The sequence below is a fragment of the Solanum dulcamara genome, chromosome 3 (genome assembly GCF_947179165.1).
Source record: "Solanum dulcamara chromosome 3, daSolDulc1.2, whole genome shotgun sequence".
Taxonomy (NCBI): domain Eukaryota; kingdom Viridiplantae; phylum Streptophyta; class Magnoliopsida; order Solanales; family Solanaceae; genus Solanum; species Solanum dulcamara.
Window position 1 is genome coordinate 79346005 of NC_077239.1, and position 21224 is coordinate 79367228.

Below are 21224 nucleotides of genomic sequence, written 5' to 3' on the forward strand. Positions count from 1 at the left end.
TTAACTCTCTAAATAATAAGTATTACATATAAATGTACAAGAGAACTTGCCATTATATATTATATATCACAAATATGAAAAGATTTTTTCACCAACATTTCCCTATCACCTACCCCAACAAAATATAATAATAAAAAAGTTGAGGACATTTTTGTCCACAAATATAAATTTATTTATTTATTCATTTATGACTTTATTGATAATAACAATAACATATTATAATTGTATATAGAGTCTCGAAAAAGTATAATATATCAATTTCATTATTATAATACGAGAGATTGCTTTTAATAGACCTTTTATATTAATATATTTTATATAATTTTATAAATTTATATCTTTACTTATCTTGTAGAAATAGAAAAATTATTTTCGATAGATTTTAAGTTTTAATAACAAAAAATAAAATTCATTATCTAATTCTTCTTCTTCTCCACCTCTTCACTCTGTCATATTTTTTTTTTTTTTTGCATTTCAATGAACAAAACCTCTCTTCACCATTTCTGCAAAACCCCAAGTTTTGTTCTTAGTTTCATGTCTTAACAGCCCAAAAAACCCATTTTTGATATCCAAATTTCTTCTTCTCTCTTCAGTGGTAGAGAAAAAATGGGCTCTCTTGTCCCATTTCAAGACCTCAATCTTCAGCCCGAATCCACTAATTTCACATCATCTCCAACCCCAAATCCAAGAATTATCCCAAAGATTGAACCAAAACTTGAACCCCTTGATGAGTATACACAAGCTGATCTTCAAACCCCACCATTTTTTTCCAACCCTAGTCCCAATTTCAACTCCAGTTCTGGTTCAGCGTTTACCCGTCACCCACAATTAGCTACTTCTGATTCACAATCACCAAGCTCTATTATACCGGAGATTCCACCTGGGTGTGATGGAACCAATGTTTTTTCGGAATATAATCGAATTTCTGAGCTGTTTAAAGAAGCTTTTGCTAAAAGAATGCAGCGTTTCGGAGATGTTGAGGTTGTTGGAAACCAGAATCAGGATTCTGCTGTTGAGGTTGTGGAAGACCCTGATTCTCGTGCCATTGTTCCGGTGAGTAATAACGATACTCAAGTTTCAGAAGTGGTGGTTACTAAACGGAAATATCAACAAAGATCATCGGAATTGGTTAGAGTGACAGATCTTAAGCCTGAAGATCAGCTTTATTTTCGAGATGCTGTTAGGAAAACCCGAATGCTGTATGATTCTCTGCGAATTCTTGCGATGGTGGAAGATGATGGCAACCAGCATTTGGGTCCATATAGAAAGCCAAGAGGTGATCTGAAGGCTTGTCAAATATTGAGGGAACATGGGTTGTGGATGAATCGAGATAAGCGCATTGTCGGGGCAATCCCAGGAGTGCTTATCGGGGATGTGTTCTTCTTTAGGATGGAGCTTTGTGTTGTTGGATTACATGGGCAGGCTCAAGCTGGCATTGATTATGTACCTGCAAGTCAGAGTTCTAACCGGGAGCCAATTGCTACGAGTGTGATTGTTTCAGGTGGCTATGAGGATGATCAAGACGGAGGAGATGTGATTATATATACAGGACATGGTGGACAGGATAAGCATTCGAGGCAATGTGTGCATCAGAAGCTGGAATGTGGGAATTTGGCATTGGAGAGAAGTATGCACTATGGAATTGAGGTAAGGGTAATTCGTGGCTTTAAATATGAAGGAAGTGGAAGTGCAAGTGGTAAGGTCTATGTGTATGATGGATTATATAGAATTGTCGAATGCTGGTTTGATGTTGGAAAGTCTGGATTTGGAGTGTATAAATACAAGCTTGTTAGGATAGAGAATCAGGAAGAGATGGGAAGTGCTATTCTTCGTTTTGCACAGAATCTTAGGATCAGACCCTTGGTGGCAAGGCCTACTGGTTATGTTACTCTCGATATATCAAGGAAAAAAGAAAATGTGCCAGTATTTCTTTTTAATGATATTGATGATAATCATGATCCGGCTTACTTTGAATATCTAGTGAAAACTGTTTATCCTCCATATGTCTATCAGAATGTGCACAATGGTAGTGGCTGTGAGTGCATTGATGGGTGTGCGGATAATTGTTTTTGTGCTTTGAGAAATGGTGGCCAATTTGCCTATGATTATAATGGGATATTGTTGAGAGGCAAACCATTAGTGTTCGAATGTGGACCACATTGTCGATGTCCTCCAACTTGTCGGAATCGAGTGACTCAGAAAGGTTTGAGGAACAGATTTGAAGTGTTCCGGTCTAGAGAGACTGGTTGGGGAGTTAGGTCACTGGACTTGATCCAAGCTGGGTCCTTTATCTGTGAATTTACTGGGGTTGTACTCACACGAGAGCAAGCCCACATTTTTACAATGAATGGTGATAGTTTAGTATATCCAAGTCGCTTTCCTGAAAGATGGGCAGAATGGGGAGATTTGTCGCAAATATATCCTAACTATGTGCGACCAGCATACCCCTCCATTCCTCCTCTGGATTTTGCGATGGATGTGTCTAGAATGAGGAATGTAGCATGTTATATTAGTCACAGTTCAAGTCCCAATGCTTTGGTGCAGCCTGTGCTTTATGATCACAATCATGTAGCTTTCCCCCACCTGATGCTCTTTGCAATGGAGAATATTCCCCCTCTAAAGGAGATCAGTATTGATTATGGGGTAGCAGATGAATGGACAGGAAAGCTTGCCATCTGCGATTGACTAACTTATAGTAGTTGATTCAATTTTGAAAATGATGCGGCACAGCTGTTTCTGGTACATCATTTTGCTGAGGTAATTTAAACATTCAAGACAATAATTCCTTTTGAACTCAAAATTGTAATGACATTCAGCAACATGTTTTCTAGAGGGATGACTGCTAATTACCAGTCTGCTGGTATTGGTCGTCTTCTTACTCTAGCCATTATTACTTTTATTCTGAATCTCTCCTTAGAATACTTGAGACTGATTTCGATTTCATTAAAATATTGTGGCAGTCTTAAATTTATCTAGCTCTGGCGACTTCTGGACGTGCCATTCTTCTTCTATTGTGAATTTTAACAAGCTGGTTGGAATTCCAATTGCTGTGTTGAATTTTTATAAATATGCTGTATGCAGTTTGAATGCAGCTTAACTGACTTGTTCAATGAATTTGAACTTTGTTTGATGCTGGTCTGCGTACATCATACCCTCCCAGACCCCACTTGTGGGACTACACTGGGTATGCTGTTGTTGTTTTATACTGGTTAATAAGAATTCCCTTTTCCCTCTTCGCTTTTCTTTTAATGGCTTATAGCATGGTTTTGTTTCTAATTAGCTGTGCTCTTCCCTTGATGGATCCCTTCCTCCTTAGATTTCATATCTAAAGAACTTTTTGCACAACTGCTGAGTAGTACTCCCTTGTCCCATAATAGTTGTACAACTTTTTTTTGGCACCCAATGTGGCCGCTCAATAAAGCAGGTAAAAACCGTAGGAGAGCGAGGACAAAAACTTTAGATGATATTTTCCCATCCGCCTTAGTCTTGGTGGACAGAGCTACCCAGTACCTGTGTTGGTATCCGGTACACTAGTTGAAGTTTGCAAGTTGACACGGACACTGCCACACGCTACTTTGACTAGCTATTCTACATGGAAAAGGGTAAATGACAGAAATGGAATTGAGTGGGAGTTAGGGGTTTTCTTTTAGGAAGGGTACTTTGGTGTTTACCAAAAACATGGGGATAAAGTAGTAAAAGTCTTGTCTAAATTAGAAGTGCTTATAAGCTGAAAAGTGCCAGTGCTTATACAGTAGCCAACCCAACTTATAAGCTTTACCAAACACCCTATAGTATAATAAATTATTTCGAGTTGTAAAAGAGGGTTAAAGTGAGGTTTTGATTATAACTAGTCGAGAAGATGTCAAGAAGCTTGACATAATTTTTAATTTATACAAATATCAACCTCGTTTCAAAGGGAGGTTTTATTTTGGAAATGAACCTTGATGTGAAGTAGGTTAGATATGCACCCAGTGGAGGCATATACAAATGGAACTGTCTTTTGGTTTTTAGGAAAAAAGAATGTCTAGTATTCTGAAACAAAGGTAGTAATGTAATTAAGTTAAATACTTACCGGATCAACTGGAGGAAAGAATACTCTCCCTAATGCCACATTTTATTAGTTTCTTGGTGTCCAAGCGTCAATTGCAACATGAGCTATGCTGTTGAGTTTTTGCATGCTGTGATTGCTAATTTTCTCATTTCAAAAAAGGCTCAAAGGATCCTTTTTAACTTGAAGTACCTTGAATGGATTGGACAAGTTACATGGTGGGTTGTAGTGGCTTTATTACTAGGGACTCTGCTTCCTGAAGTGGTCAATGATCACGACGAGAAGAGAAAGACTTGTCTTGAGGCTTATCAATCTTTGTAAAAAAGCAGTTCCGTAGGCATCGCCTTTACAAACTAGGTCAAGTTTAAAGGGTAAATTTATTCCTCACCATTGGAGGAGAATGGGTATGGCAATGGCGGGGAGCCAGAACGGATGCTTTCCCCTGCTAACGCCTCACTCTACCTGGCCCAACTTTGCCCCGGACACAATATGCGCACTCTCTTTCTTCTCATTAATTTTAGTCCTTTTTTAAAAAAATCATTTTCAGTTGTTTATTGTATTTTCCAATTTGGTTTTTTATCTCATGTACCAAATAACTGTTTTTTCTCATTAGATGTTTAACTTAACATTTGAAGGAAGAAACATCAATTATTAGATATGAACTAAAGAATTGACGTCATTAAGAGAACATAGTTGGATACCTTGTAAATAAATGGGATACCAGAAGTTCACCTTTAAAAAATGAAAATTTTCAGGTGGTGCTCCATTACACGACCTCTTTGCTCCAATTTGGAGATAATGACTTGCTCTTCCACTCCATTGGGTCACATCTAAGAGTCTGACCAAGCTTTTCCCTATCCCACTCTCCGTTTCTATGTAAAGAGGTGGATATATATTTTAGGTTTTCCCTCTTTTGTTAGAACAAAGATGGAATACGATGCTTTGCTTGATGATTAATGAGTATGCACATGTATATGATTGTACCATTCTTTCAGTTTTATTTATATGATCCTATTCTTTTTTTTGTTCCATTTCAAAAAAGATTTTACTCAAAAAGTAGACCAAATGCCTTCAAGTTATATTTCTTTAGTAGCAACCCAATGGTGTGGCCTAGTGGTCGCTATAGTGGGAGAAGAACCATGAGGTCTTAGGTTCAATCCCAGCAGAGACAAAAGTCACTAGGTGACTTCTCCCATCTGCCTAAACCTTGGTAGATAAGTTACCCAACATTTATGCCGGTGGAGGTAGCAAGAACTCAATGGAATAGTTGTCCCCCGTAGTGGCGTTGAGTTTCTCGACCCTTTGACTTAGGATTAGTCAGTTCTATTTCTCGATGGGGCGAAACCATCATCATAATTAAAAAAAAAGGGTTACTTTTCTTTATGAAGTTTGTACGTCTACCAAATCTGTAATTTTTCTGCAGAAGAAACATACTAGATAACATTAGTCAGTTTTGGGTTCTTTGGACTCGTTGAGCTATTTTACGAATAAAATGTGACCAATAACCAACTAAGAAACAACTTGTTACAAATAAGATCTTGTTGTTGCATCAAAAGAGATAATGTTACTAATCTGGTTGACACTGAACTTGGTAAAATGAAATGGTTGAATGATTGAAAAATTAGATTATCCAGGAATTGAATGTGGCTGACATATTGAATGCTGATATTACACATTGAATTTCTAAATCTGCACTTTTATACTCTATCTAGTACCTTTTTGGTAGTGATATTAATATAATTACCATTACTTTATTAATACTTTTTAATTGACTTGTTCAGCCTGACAGCATTAATGAGTTGCTAGTTCAACTCTCCCTTTGAAGATTGATAAGTACCATGCAATTGACACCCATTCTATATTAGAAACTTTTATCATGATATTGCATGCTCGTATAAGAATTGATATTACATGTTGATGAGTAGTAAGTTAATCTTCCATTGGTTGAAAATTTCAATTGTAGGAAGCTCATGTAAGTGATAAGTTAAAGATATATTAGAATGTATGTAGGAATTGGATATATTTGTTTACATGTTAGTAATAGACAATTAATCCCGGAGCTTTTGCTCCGTGTTAAAAGTGCAAAACGTGATGTGTGGATTAGGCGCATGTCAAGAGTTCAAACTCTGCTGCAGTCAAAAGCCTGATATTCAAGTGGAGAAGAGTAGACAGACATACCCTTATCCACCGAGAGTCTCGTATGCCAGCTGGTCCTTTGAAATCTCTCAGTTGTCAAAAAGAAGTGATAGCTACTTCTGTCAAACGTAGAGTATGTTTCTTGTCATAGTAATACACACAAGTAATTCCCTTTTTCTTTTTTACTTCTTTTATATTTTAATTGACCTTGATTGTCATGTTTTCTGATAAATTGAACTTGCTTGCTGATAGTTTCTGTCTTTTATTTTTTCTACCCCCCTGAACAAGTCTGCTTCTTCCTTCTTGTGGGGTGAATTTTCTACCAAGGCTCCAGGCGGTTCATATAGTTTTTAAACTGAAATTTATTTTTGTGCATTTCACAAAAGGAACTTTATGATAATCAGTATGTACTAAATGTGCTTCTATGCCCAACTAGTGTTGTTTAGAATGTATTAGCTGATGCCTGCTGTCAAGTAAGATAAGAAGTTGAATTTCCCTACCTTTCATTTGGTGCTGTTGAACTAAATCACGGAGAGAGTCACCTTTGTTGCTTTTATCAATGTGTGCGATATTAGGCAGAGATCACACTCCTTTCCTCTCTTTCAAAATTATCACTTGTCCTTGAATTCTGCTTCGACATCACCTGGTAGTCAGATGGAGATCATAGTTATGGTTTTTGGTCAGTACTAGTTATAGCATACCCTTCCAAAGTTTTTTCTGGTCATATGCCCTTTCAGGTCTACTTCAAGGATTTTATCCACAGCCATTTGTTTGCATAATTGAAATTCATAATATATTGTTCAACCTCTACCACGATTACTGGTTCGGGAAATCATTGTTTGTACTGCTGATACCTTTGTTTTGTCAGGAAGCAACCTACTAGGGGAATGATTTTGATTATGAAGATATCAGCTTACAGTTGTCGCTCAAAGCAGCTTACTGCCTAACCTTCTGCTGCTTCTAACTATTTTATCTCATGCAGATGAAGGGCGAGTGTTATCAACTGTTATCCTCTTGACATTCCCGTTATCTTGGTGACAGCCTAGACCGCATCACTAGATTCCTAAAACAAGTTGCTCCGATAGCTGTTCTTGCACCAGCCTGTAGATCCTATGTTGTAGATAGCATGGTGTTCAATGACTTGCTAGAAGAGTGAAAGAAAGTGATTTGCTATTTCTCACTATATATGCACGCTTTGGAAGGAACCTTTTTAACCTATGTATCTCCTTGCTAGAGCTAAGATTGTAAGAACTTTCGTAGGTTGTAGTGATAGCTTGTATATATGTGAAGATCAAGCTTATTCTGTACAGGAGATTGTATTGATATCCTGTTACCGGATAGCTTTAGTTAAGTTCAAATGCTTTTGCTAGATAAAGAGGGAAGCACCTAATTTGTGGTCCAAGTTAGGGATGCTGGGAATTTTGAAAGGATTAAAGAGGCACAGGAAATATGTTACTACCAGATTTTCCCTCTGGATATGGCAATGCAAATTTTATTCAAATTATTGAATTCTGCCTTATGCTTAGTTTACCTATTGAAATACACTAAATAAACTTAGTTTGCTTGATTTAGCCAAGTTGTTTCAGAACTTGGGCTGTGAGGCTTTGGCCTTTGAGTGTCAGATTCTTTTTTATACTTAGTAGGAGACAGCTATTTGTTTGTATCTTTGCTCTTTCCTTTGTAAATGTTACTAGTTAGTAGTTACTACTGTTCATGTATTTGCTTTACATTATTGAATCACCATCTAGTGATGAACATATTACAAAATTATAACAACAATAACATATCTAGTATAATCCCATATATGGGGTTCGGAGAAGCTATGGTGTACACAGATTTGAACTTGTAGTATTTGTTTGATAGAAATGTAGAGAATTATTACAGTTGTGCTTTAGAATGTGTTTAACTTGTAGTATTTGTTTGATAGAAATGTAGAGAATTATTACAGTTGTGCTTTAGAATGTGTTTACATTCATGACATATCTAGATTCAGTTGAACTTAAATAATGAGATATGCTCAACATAGACGGTTCTATGAAATGCACTACCACACAAGTGTAATATATTACTCCCTCAGTTTCAATGTATGTGATATTATTCTCTTTTTAGCCTGTCTAAATATTTAATTACACCTTTCTATATATAAAAGCAACAATTTAATTTTAAACTTTCAATTTTACCTTTTAATGTGATGGCTTCTATTCACACAAATGTTTGTGCTTTATTTGAGCACAAATTTCATAAATCTTTATTGTATTTATAAACTCAATGCTCGATTAAACACTATCACATAGATCAGGACAGAGCAAACTTTTGAGTTAATTTATAAAATTGTTTGGTGGTGATTGGATAATGAGGAGGAAGCCAACTGGACAATGATGCTGACTTGACAGATTCATCAATACTGATGTTTCAACTTACAGAACAAATATAAAAATCTTGATTTGAAAGATCATCAATTGACATACATGGCTAACTTGAGAATTAGCTGTGGAATGTTGGTTTCACGAATAATTAGGTAGAGAAACTCAACCTGTTATATGACATAAAATTGTCCAAGTGCAGCAGAATCTGAATACATGATAATAGACATATCTGTTAATAGCATATACATATACAACTGATTCTACGAGCCGTATCAATCAAATGACTCCATGTTTTCAACCCCCCTCAATGATTTAGGACTGTCAGATGGTGGTTCCATTCTTTTCAAGTTCGCGTTGCCTGGCTCTTTCCATCTTTCGCTTACGCCATTCCTCCAGAACTGTACAAAATTTTCATTATTGAAGGAATGAGTTTAACGAACAATCGTACACGAACATGCTCTAACTGTGCATTGCATTTGACCCAAGAAAAAAGAAAGGAACTTTGAAGCAAATTCTATCTCACCCTCTTTTAAAGCTCCTAACAGTAAGACTTAATTAATCTAATGGTTTTGAAATGCAAGAAGAGAGTACTAGAAGTCATTACCAGAATAGAGAGAGGCACACCACTTTTCAGCCATGGATCTCAACACATACAATTAAAGGAGCAGTATCTCACAGGTAAACTCCACTATGACAGCAGAAAACACTGGCAAGAAGCAGATGAGTAAATCTATATTACAGATGCATTGCTAGCTCAGAATTTTATTTGCCATTCAAAAAGACAAGAACTTTTTAGTCCCGAGTGTTTGTTTCTCATAACTATTGGTTCTCATTAGCACGTTGGATGACTCATGCATGAAAGGAAAATATACAAGGTAGGAGAAGCCCCTGCAAAACCATCTTGAGGTTGTAGCATATGCTCCAAAAGCACATGTAAGAGATGCACACAACAAAGTCCTCATGGATTTCCCTGGTCTAAGACGCTTCTTGTGTGACTAGTTGATATCCATAAGTTGTGAGTCTTTATGAAAATTAACAGGAGCTAACAACAGCGACAAAGTGCAGTCCTAGCACTTCAGATTTTTTACACTCGATTGCAGTGCATCTGAGACTATGCAAGTCCTAATGAATAGGGTAACCAAACATAGTTTTCTTATTTCTGTATGTACAATTCATGCTGCACGACAAGAAGGATGGCATATACAGTTTATACCTAAGAGAAGGAAAGGGAAAGTATAGCAGGGCAAGAGATGTCAGACTGTCTGAAATTTTTAAAAAGAAGGATAAATGTAAATGGACTGATGCTGTGACGCAAATGACGGTAGTTTTACTGGGAACAGTGTTCACAGTGTTTTCTGTCGAAGATCATACATGGTTTGTATTGATTTGATTTGATAGCTGTGATTTTATCTAGATTAGGAGATGTAAATTTGCCAAAAACATCTAAAGTACCAAAGCAATAATCTAAAAAGGGCAGCCCGGTGCACTTAAGCTCCCGCTATGCGCGGGGTCCGGGGAAGGGCCCGACCACAAGGGTCTGTTGTACGCAGCCTTACCTTGCATTTCTGCCGGAGGCTGTTTCCAAGGCTTGAACCTGTGACCTCCTGGTCACATGGCAGCAACTTTACCAGTTACTCCAAGGCAATAATCTACATAGTATAAATGCCCAATCAAACTTGAGCGAAAATCAAACTTAACAAGTCTGTCAATCTTTCTTTCGTTATCCTTCCTAGTTGTCTTTTTAGGATACTGGATAAGACAAACTACTAATTCCTATATCACAATCCAGTCCTCCTTCTCTCCAAGTCTACTTGCATCGCTCTCACTCCTACTAACACCGATGATAATTCTTCCATATTCTCTGGATATGATCTACTTCAGGACACTGTCATCTAGCAGAATATCGAGCTTTGGTCCTATGATATGTGACATCTGATAAAAACTACTTCTCCAAGTGCTAACGTGCATTAAGTTAAAACAAATAAAGTTGATGTGTTCCTAATGACAATTAAGTTGTCCTTCATATATCCTCAATTCATTGACTGCATTCAGAAGGAAGCAATTGAACTGTTAATTCAAGGAAGTCCGATGATTGATATACTGAGAATTGTGCTTTTTAGAAGATATACAATTGACTGAAGCTTGCTATGCCATTTAATTCAGCACAAATTTTCTTTTACTGATTCTAAGAGCTGCAGAAGACATTGTTGATGGACTCACCATTTGGCTAAGCATTATAGAGGTCTTTTGGTGTCTAAAGATAAGAGAAGAGTGTCCAGAGTGAAAATTTACCTTTCACGCTGCCTGAATCTGAATATGACCGATAATTGTTCAGTCTTGATATGAGGTCTACGGCAGCAGTCTGCTTTGCATCCTTCTGTTGGACAGGATCTGATTCGACACGCCCTTCTTTCTGAATTTCCTTCACCTAGCAAGACAGAAGATTTTAAATTCTCCAAAAGTCACACAAAATAGAAAACAAAACCTTACTAATACTATTGATGCACAGCATCGTAATTATTCAGCTACAACCAAACAAAGAAAAAGGAGGTGCCCACTCTTTTAATTAGTTCCACAGGCAACATAGCACGGCGAATATCTTCTGCTTCCATTATATAACTTTCAACTGCAAATCAAACAGCAAGATGCCATATTAGCCGATCTCTCACCAGAACTGGATTAGGTGATCTAGTGACAGTTATCTGACAAGAAAATGAAATATCCTAGAACAACTTTTTAAGAGCAAAACTGTCTATCTACACATCCACCGTTGTTTTTGATACGCAGGAGGGAAACAGGAAGAGTCCTCTAACAGGACTTGGACCATGCTATTCTGGATGAGATTTGATGACTTTTGTCATCATGTTCATTCAAAAGGCATCCTACTATTCATGTTGCAGCCAGTATACTACTACCTTAACAGATTCCTGGAAAAAAGTGGATATCTTTTGTTTCATCGAATCACAAGCTGGTGCAAGGACCAAGTTAATGCAACTTTTGACTGGGCTTACCAAGTAATCACCCAATTTTACCTTCAAAAGGACAGCTAAAATTAGGATCACTTCCATAGGTACTAACAAAAGCTTTTGCAGAAACTCAAAAAGGGTCATATGGCAACTTACAAGAAAGCTTATTTTGTGCTAGTTAAACAAGAAATGTCACTAAATAGTTTACACTAGAGGGAATACAAAAGAAAGCCAGCAACTTCCTAAATCCTAATCTCATATACTCTCAATTATGCTTCCCCCAAGTTCAACACTCAATTAGATCAGCAAATGCAACAATTCCTGATCAAAGTAATCATTTTTACATTTCTTGATCAAATAGCAAAACCTCTATCCTATATGAACTTTCTCAAAATTTTATGTTTTCTGTTGCTACCCTAAAGCACAAACCCAGAAAAAATAAAACAGAAAGAAACACAATTTACAGATTAAAACCCCCCAAGAACATAAAAATGAAGCAAATTTAAAGGAAAAAAAGAACAAGAAGAGAGGGGAACCTGAAGATGGTGTGGTGGAAGATGAAGAAGAAGAGAAAAAGCTGTGAAGTAGAAAAAGGGCAGCAATTATATTGAAGAAAGTGACAATAATGGTAGCATTCTTGAACGACCACCTCAATCTCCACCGATGTTGTACATGTAGAACTTCCATTTTCAACCTCAGATGAAAAAGGAAGGTTCTTGATTCAGCAATTGTGTTTTTTCAATGGAAGTTTCTATAAATTGGAAATTACTGAGATATTAAGCTTTTTTGTGAAGGAAAAATATAGAGAAAATAAATGGGAAAATATTTTATTTTTTGTATTGATATAAAATAAAATAAGTGTTATAAAAGTAAATGAGAATTAGCTTTGTTATGAAAACTAGTAAGTAAATGAGAACTAGCTTAGCAATTTAAAAGTAGAGAAGTAGAGAATAAACAAAGATGAGAAGAAGAGAGCAAAATCAGTTAAGTTATATCTGTGCATTTGACTTCATTTACATGCCGCAATATATAGGCAAAAGATAGGCTAGAAAGTGAGGAAACCAATGGGTTGCCCACTTATAAGTGCAACATCCACTAACTTTCTAACACTCCTTCTTGGATGTCCACGTATAATGTGCCTTATTAAAAACTTTATAAGAAACAATATACATAGTTATCTTGAATACCCTTAAATATTGTGTCTCGTTAAAACCTTATTAGAAAAAATCCAGTAGAAAAAAGCCTAATAAAGGAAAAAAAAATACACACATCTAGTAATGCGCCTTGAATGTTGCCTCATTAAAAACCTTATCAGGAAAACCCAGTGAGACAAAACCTTGATTAAGGGAAAAAGAGTATAGCGCGTATTTTACTCCACTGATGAAAATTTCATTTGATATTTTGGAAACGACGCATTCCAATCTTATATCTTAGCTTCTCAAAAGTTGATGTTGGTAATGCCTTTGTGAATAAATCTGTAAGATTATCACTCGAACCAACTTGTTGTACATCAATATCACCATTCTTCTGGAGATCATGTGTGAAGAATAATTTTAGTGAAATATGTTTCGTTCTGTCTCGTTTTATGAAGTTACATTTCAATTGGGCTATGCACGCAACATTGTCTTTGAATATAACTGTGGGTACTTTGACATCATTTTTTTAGGCCGCATCTTTCTTTGATAAACTGTATCATCGATCTCAACCACACACATTCTCTACTTGCTTCATGAATTGCTTTTATTTTAGCATGATTTGAAGAAGTAGCAACAATAGACTGCTTTGTAGATCGCCATGATATAGCAGTTTCTTCATGTGTAAATAAATATCTTGTTTGAGATCAAGATTTATGTGGGTCTGATAAATAACTTGCATCTGCATAACCAATAAGGTCTGCACAACTTTTGTTAGTATAAAACAAACTCATATCAATGGTACCCTTTAGGTATCACAAAATATGCTTGATACCGAGAATGTGTAATAACAGAGAATGTTATATCAGGCCTGGTTGCGTTAGTAAGGTACATAAGTTCATCAATAGCATTGAGATATGGTACTTCAGGACCGAGAATCTCTTCATCCTCTTCTAGAGGTCGAAATTGATCTTTTTTCACTTCAAGTGATCGAACAACCATTGAAGTACTTAATGAATGTGCTTTGTCCATGTAAAATCTTTTTAAGATTTTCTCAGTGTAGGCAGATTGATGGACAAAAACCCTCTTCTGCTAAATATTCAATTTGCAGACCTAGACAAAGTTTTGTCTTTCCAAGATCTTTCATTTCAAATTCTTTCTTTAGATATTCAATTGCCTTTTGGACCTCTTCAGGGGTTCCAAGGGGTTCCAATGAGATTTATGTCATCAACATAAACAGGAAGTATAACAAACTCTGATTCCATTTTCTTAATAAAAACACATGGACAAATAACATCATTTATATAAGCTTCATTTATTAAGTACTCACTAAGGCGATTATACTACATACGCACTGATTGATTCAAACCATATAATGATCTTTGCAGTTTTATTGAGTACATTTCTCGAGACTTTTTATATGCTGCAGGCAATTTTAATCCTTCTGAAATTTTCATGTAAATTTCATTATCAAGTGAACCATAAAGGTAAGATGTAACTACATCTATTAGATGTATTTCAAGATATTTATGTACAGCCAAATTAATGAGATATCGAAAAGTTATTCCATCCATAACCGGTAAATATGTTTCTTCATAGTTGACTCCAGATTTTTGAGAGAATCCTTGTGCAACAAGGCGTGCTTTGTATCTTATAATTTCATTTCTCTCATTTCGTTTTCGCACAAAACCCCATTTATAGCCAATTATTTTTACACCTTCAGGGGTTTGGACTACAGGTCCAAAAACGTCACGTTTAGCAAGTGAGTCTTATTCTGATTGAATTGTCTTTTTCCATTCTAGCCAATCATATCTACGTCGATATTCTTCGACGGATTTAGGCTCAAGACTTTCACTATCTTGCATAAGGTTAAATGCAACATTATATGCAAAAACATTATCAATCGTGATTTTCGATCGATCTAAATTTATCTCATCACCGGTAGAACTAATTGAAAGTTTTTCTGTCACTTGAGTCTCGAGTTCACTGATTTCTTCAAGAATATCAGGATTACTCAAATTTTGACCTTCTTTAGAAGGTTCTTTTGTAGTAGCATCTTTATTATTTCTCACACTTCTCTTTCTAGGATTTTTATCCTTTGAACCCAATGGTCTACCACGCTTCAGGCGTGTTTGAGATTCAGAAGCTATGGTACTAGTAGATGATCTTTTTGGGACATCAATTCGGATAGACACATTCACTGCAGAGATATGTGACTTAGTTATCTGTTTCAAATCAATAAATGCATTTAACATTTGATTTGCTATTTTCTGTAAGTGGATGGTCTTTTGGACCTCTTGCTCATATGTGTGGGTACGTGGATCAAAATGAGATAGTGATAAAATTTTCCACGCAATTCCTTTTAAAATAGTTTAAAGTGATGGAAACTCGTGCTGATAACGTGTTATAAAACAAACTAACTTAACAAATTAAGAAAGAAATAGTAAGAGAAAAAAAAAAGAGAATTGAGGGAATTCTTCGTATCTGTGTGTGCATTCTCACTGCAAAATATGACCATTTTATAGCCAAATAAAAAAAAGTGATGGGCAACTTACCCTCTTTTGAATGGATTTCATAAAGTGAAACATCCACATTCATAACACATGTTAGGTTATATATTAAGTAGGATTATTTTAATATATAACTATCTTGATAATGGTAATTTTACAAAGATAAAACAACTTTTGCTTAAAGGGAAAAATTACTTTTTTAGTTGCTGAAAATTGCTTCAAAAGTACTTATTTTTTTAAAAAGTTAGTCAAATACATCAACTCGCTAAAGCAATATCTTCCTCGAGGGAATAAAACTACCACTATAATTAAAAACAACTTTTGCAAAACTAAACACTTTTGATCTCCTAAAAATATGACCAAATAAGCTAATTTACACAAAATCAGATGATGGAAAATGCATATCATGTAAACTCTAATTCTATTAAATATAGTATATATTTTGTGATTTCATTAACATAATACTATCAACCTTTTAACAAATATACATGAAATGTTTTGTCCATAAATATAATAATATCAATTTCTTTTACAAGTATACATAAATTATTTCTTTGACGAACAATATTACTAACAGAGCAAAGCACGGATACGTTAACTAGTATTGTCGATATAACAACACTATGTTATCCGTAGAAAAAGAAAAATGACCAACTAAATATTGTATAACTTTAGTTAGATTCTATTAAGAATGTGAGAGGGTTGGTTTGATTTGTTTTTTTATTAATTATATTGATTTATTAAATGTATAAATCAAATTAATTAATATCAAGTCGTTTTTTTTATTTTAATTTTAATCGTTTTTGGTTTTTCAATTTTTTCAATTTTCTTATAATTATGCATTATTAGAAAAGAGACTTAGTGATAGGTTAGAACTTAAAACATTTAATGATTACAAATCTTCAAAAAGACTTGAAAATTATACGAGTATAAAATATTTTTATTGAAATATCAATGTTCAATATGTTTAATTTATAAGATTAAAGTTTGCAATCAAACTGAATACAAAACAAAATATTTACAAGCTCAAATTTAAAATAATATATCTAAATATTGAAAATCAAAAATTAAAAAATAAGGGTAATTTTAACACCAAAAACAAATGTATAATAAAATTGAGTTATTTTTGATAGTTCGAAGACAATTTTATCCTTTTTTTTATGTCATATTAAACTGCTACATCGGTATCTAAATGGCTTTTGTGGTAGCATAGTAAGAATATTTGTGGTCCAATAAATAAATAAAAAATATATTTTTATATAAAAACTAAATAAAAGGTAGATGTAAGCTATTTCAAATAATTTGAGAGTATTGCTAACTCTTTTTCATTAAAAAAAATTAAGATAAAAATATGGGGAAATTATTAGAAGAAGCAAACATATACTAGTTAATCAGTTAATATAACTATAATTTAGTTAATGTATAATTCGCTACTAATATTTAACATTAATTACGATTTGAGTTTGTATAATTCGCACGTTTGTATAATTCAAAATTTATATAATATAATTTATATAACTTTTGTATAATGTAATTTGTATAATATAATTTATATAACTATTTAAAATTCAGATATTTGTATTTGTATAAATTCATTATTTTGCGTTTATATAAAAATAACTCAATTATATAAATGTACCGTAAATTGTACAAACAAGACAGATTAAACTGTTGCTACAACCTGTAAATATACAAACTATTATAGCGGTTATTTGCGAAATTTTTCGAATAATTGCACCACCCAAACAAGCCGTGAGCAAGTCAATTTATTTTTAGAAAATCGGTGGCACAGCTCATCGTCATCGGAGAAGAGAGAAGAAATTAGGGTTGAGCATGGCTTCACGAGGGCTGCTGTCTAGGGCAAGTAGAATGAAGACGAAGCTACAATCAGCACTTGAAGCAAACTTAATTGAAGTGGAAGACGTATCTTACCAGCATGCCGGTCATGCCGCCGTCAGGGAAACCGGTACAAATGAGACCCATTTCAATCTCAAAGTTGTGTCCACCAAATTTGATGGACAGAATCTTGTTAAACGTCACCGTATGGTCTATGATCTCTTGTCTGATGAATTCCAATCTGGCTTACACGCTCTCTCTATAGTGGCCAAGACACCCAAAGAAGATGGCATGTAGTAATTGTTTTGTTAGATTTTATTGAGCTAAGTAACTTTTGTATCGATTGAAATAATTATTCTAGGCTCATCCTGAGAGTATTTTAATTATTATGTCGAAACTCAAATCCAGATGAGCAATAAAGTGTGGTGATTATAATTACTATCTTACGATCTTACTCTTTGATTTTAGTATTATCTCTTGTTTTCTTTGCTCTAGTTGCACTTGAGCCAAGGGTCTTTTGGAAATAATCCCTCTACTACATCCACGATGTAGTGGTAAGATCTCACAGCGCTCTAAACTCCCCAGAGCCCACCTGGTAGGATTTCACTGGGTATGTTGTTGTTTCTTTGCTTTAGTTATTGTATTAATTGTTGTTGCTACTTGTTTTCTTGTTAATTGTTTTCAGCATGGTTTCTTTGCTATTGTATTTATTTTGCATGCTTGATTTTTGCTATGCTTTATTTGAGCTGAGGGTGTATATTCACAAGGTAGAGGTAAGTCTGCGAAGACACTACTCTCCCAAGACCCTGTTTGTGGGATTGCATATTTTGTTGTCGTTCTGCACTGCTTTTCTTATTATTTGTTATGTTTTCTTCTTCTTTTGCTGCACTCGAACCTAGGGTCATTCGAAAACAACCTCTCTACTTCTATGAGGTACGTATAAGGTCTCGTATACTCTACCTTCTCCAGACTCCACTTGTGGGATTTCACTGGGTATGTTGTTGTAGGAGGAGGTATGGGTGAATCATGAGTTCTCCCATCTATTTGTTTTTCTCCATGACCTGTTCGATAAAAGTTTCTGTGATTTCTCTTGTTAAGTGCTCTGCTTCTCTTGATTTTGGAGTCAAGTAGAGAAGTCTTGCTGTTTACCGATTACCAGATTTTAAAGTTAGCAAGAGTTAGAATGATGTGATTGAAAACATTATTGCGGCCAATGGGGCTATTTAAAAAGTTTTTCTTCCTGTCATGTTTTGATACTAGTGCAGGATGCTTTAAGACAGCTGTGTTATTCTGCAAAACCATGGTTATCTACTTAACAAAAAAGTCTAATCATTTGATTATGCCGTCCTCACAGTTCCTTACCTCTTGTCTTGAGCGTCTGCTGCTGATTGATTTAGTTATGGTAAGTTTTTTTCTGATCCCTATCAGTGTAATTTAGTCTATCATAGGAAATTATTTACCTCTTTTTACAAGGTTATTGATTAATCTTTATCTACAGATTTACCTTATAAGTGACTTGATAGTGTAAATTCTTACATCGTCAGTACATAGAACTTAAATCCTGTTTGTTTCCATATTTCTAGTGTAATACTTCTTTTACTAATGTTGAGTCTTGATTGATTGTTTTTGTCATTTCTTTAACCACTGAATTCGTTCTTTTATGCCAGGCCGACTTTAAGAGAAATCATATTCAGATGGAGGTTTAGCCCTTTTATAAGTTTGTCTCTTTACATTGATAGTAAAATATCAAATGGATATATTTATTGCACTTGGATTTCTTCTTTGTCATTTCTGTTGATTCATTCGAGGATAGAACAAGAAAGGGTTTTCCCAAAAAAATAAAATCAGAGGCTTATAAGACAGGGTAAAGTGAATATGCTCTTCATAGAAAAAAGAGTCTCTTCATAAAGAAAAAAGTGTGAAGTGAATCTGCTGATTAAAAAGTTTATTTCTACATATTTTCTGACCCTAGTGTGGCTGATCATCGCCTTGGTAAGTTATTGCCTCACCAATAGTTAATCAGACACGAGACCCTCCTCGGGCAGATTCCTCGTTTTGCTCCTCTGTCCACAGGTATTAGCAGCCATTCCCAGCTGTTGTTCTCCTCTCAAGAGCAGGTTCTTATGCGTTTCTCAACCGTCTACCGTTGGAAATACCACTTCCCCTTGACTTGCATGTATTAAGCATGCCGTCAGAGATCATCCGGAGCATGGACACGTTTAATCTTCTCGAGCATTTTCTCAATGCAGGTACTTTAAATAAAAAGTGAAGGTGAGTCCAGATACTATTTGAACAAGAATTGTGAATCATGGCTTCTAGTTCTAGTCATGCCAGAAATAAGAAGAAAGCCAACCAATGTAGTGATCATGCTGAAGGAAGACACGGATCTCTTAGACAAGAGTTGAATGAGTCAACTTTTCAATTGTCACGTGGTGCTTCTGGATCTCTGGTGCTATCGGCTCCAACCATCATTAAAATAGCAAAGTAGAGATTACTCAATCATATTTCACAGAAATCTGATCCTTATTCTATCATTTTCAATCCCCTTACTGCTAATTCTGGCCTGACTCTTGAACAAGTGCAGGATTTGGACCTAGCCGAACTACTTCAAGCTTCTTCTCAACTGGTTGCAACTCGAACATTTGATCGTGCTAGAAAGTTGCTAAGCTTGTGTAACCAGTCTGCTTCTGCTACTGGTACTCCAGTCCAGCAAATCGTGTATTATTTCGCTGATGCTCTTCAACACAGAATTGATAGAGATGGGGAAAATGCTGTTTACTGGAGAAGAAGATATTGAAGTATATTCTATTGATATGGAAGAGTTTATCATGGATCCTGAACCTGCTGAATTTGCAAAGAGGCCATTGTATGCCTACCGCCAAGCGACTAAATTCACTGGAATACAAGCCATCTTAGGTTGTACAATAACAGCAAAAAGGGTTCATTTGATTGATCTTGCTATAAAAAGTGGATCACACTGGACAACGTTTATGCAAGTTGTTGCTGATCGAGATGAATGCCCACTGGAGCATCTCAAAATAAGTGCTGTTGGAAGATCTAAAAAGATGATGGAAGATGTAGGGAGGAGATTGTCAGCTTTTGCTGCTGAGACATTAGCAAATGTATCTTTTTGCTTCAGAACAGTTGTTTCAGACTTGAAGAATCTTAAGACAGATTTGTTCGATGTAGAGGCTGATGAAGTCGTTGCATTTTACTCAGATACAATTCTTTGGACTATGTTAGCTTGGCCTAATGAACTTGAATCTACGATGGAGGTTATTAGAAGCCTTAACCCTTGCATAATGGTGGTCATTGAACCAGTAGCAAACACAAATTTACCAAATTTTATAGATTCTTTAGACGAGTCTTTAGCTTACTTCAGTGCTGTTGCTGATTGTTTTGACGTTCACCACAAGGGTGTAGCAATATCTGGAGGATTTTACATACAAAAAATCATCAGAAGTATGAAAACATATCACGGAGAAGAGACTGTTCCCCGCCATGGTAATCTTAAAGTGTGGAGGGACTTGTTTGCCAGGTTCCATATGGCGGAAACAGAACTGAGCCACTCATCCTTGTGCCAAGCAAGTTTACTGTTTGAGCTGCCCAAATTCCGCGGATTGTGCACCTTTGAGCTGGATAGAAAATGGCTAGTTATCAGTTGGAAAGGAACCCCAATTATCTCTGCTTCTGCCTGGAAGTTTCAATAATACTGAAGAAAAAAAAAGGGGTCACAGATCTGAATTTTGTTATCTTCCTTCAGCTTAAGTTTCTTGTTTTAACATTCTGATAAGAGTAAAATGTTTACTTTTTTTTTTTATATATTTTGAATCTTCTTAGTGAAAATTCTGATTTCGTAGTTGGCTATAGTTGTCTCTTTTTTATTAGTTCACCTCAGTCTCTCTTGTTAACTGTACATATAACTGTCATTAGCAACTTATGTCATATTTTATTTTGTCGTCAATCAAGATTGCAATAAGTAAAGATAGCAAAAGGAGCTACAGCCTACAAGATTACTTGCTGATATATTTGGAACCAAATAAAGAAGATGATAATAACTAAAGCCGTCCAGCATTAGAACAAAAAATTCCAGTCCAAATATATAAGACATGATGAAAAAAAACACAGATTTATGATGATCACCCGTCCATTCCGTAGAGAAGGAATAAGAATTTAAAATATGTGGATTCATGATGACAAACTCAACCTCGATATACATTTTAAGAAAA

At 35.2% G+C, this 21224-nt stretch overlaps 3 protein-coding genes across 4 annotated transcripts; 2 read left to right on the forward strand and 1 right to left on the reverse strand.

The window, feature by feature from the left end:
- The first annotated feature begins 440 nt into the window (after positions 1-440).
- Positions 441-7688, forward strand: LOC129883194 (histone-lysine N-methyltransferase family member SUVH9-like). Its single transcript, XM_055957799.1, has 2 exons — positions 441-2757; positions 7167-7688. Exon 1 carries the CDS (start codon positions 607-609, stop codon positions 2683-2685), a length of 2079 nt encoding a protein of 692 aa, XP_055813774.1. The 5' UTR covers positions 441-606; the 3' UTR covers positions 2686-2757; positions 7167-7688.
- A 1010-nt stretch (positions 7689-8698) lies between these two features.
- On the reverse strand, positions 8699-12290 carry LOC129883195 (uncharacterized). Of its 2 annotated transcripts, XR_008765884.1 has the most exons (5): positions 12053-12290; positions 11109-11176; positions 10843-10978; positions 9155-9256; positions 8699-8948 (listed from the first exon to the last, which is right to left on the reverse strand). XR_008765884.1 is itself a non-coding variant. In XM_055957800.1 (4 exons), exons 1-4 carry the CDS (start codon positions 12201-12203, stop codon positions 8872-8874), a joined length of 432 nt encoding a protein of 143 aa, XP_055813775.1. In that variant the 5' UTR covers positions 12204-12285; the 3' UTR covers positions 8699-8871. The 2 variants fall into 2 exon arrangements, 1 of the variants encoding a protein (XP_055813775.1); XM_055957800.1 differs by lacking the exon at positions 9155-9256 and having other exon boundaries at positions 12053-12285.
- A 7518-nt stretch (positions 12291-19808) lies between these two features.
- On the forward strand, positions 19809-20705 carry LOC129883723 (GRAS family protein RAM1-like). Its single transcript, XM_055958333.1, has one exon. The coding sequence runs from the start codon at positions 19809-19811 to the stop codon at positions 20703-20705; it is 897 nt and encodes a 298-aa protein (XP_055814308.1).
- The last annotated feature ends 519 nt before the right edge of the window (positions 20706-21224 follow it).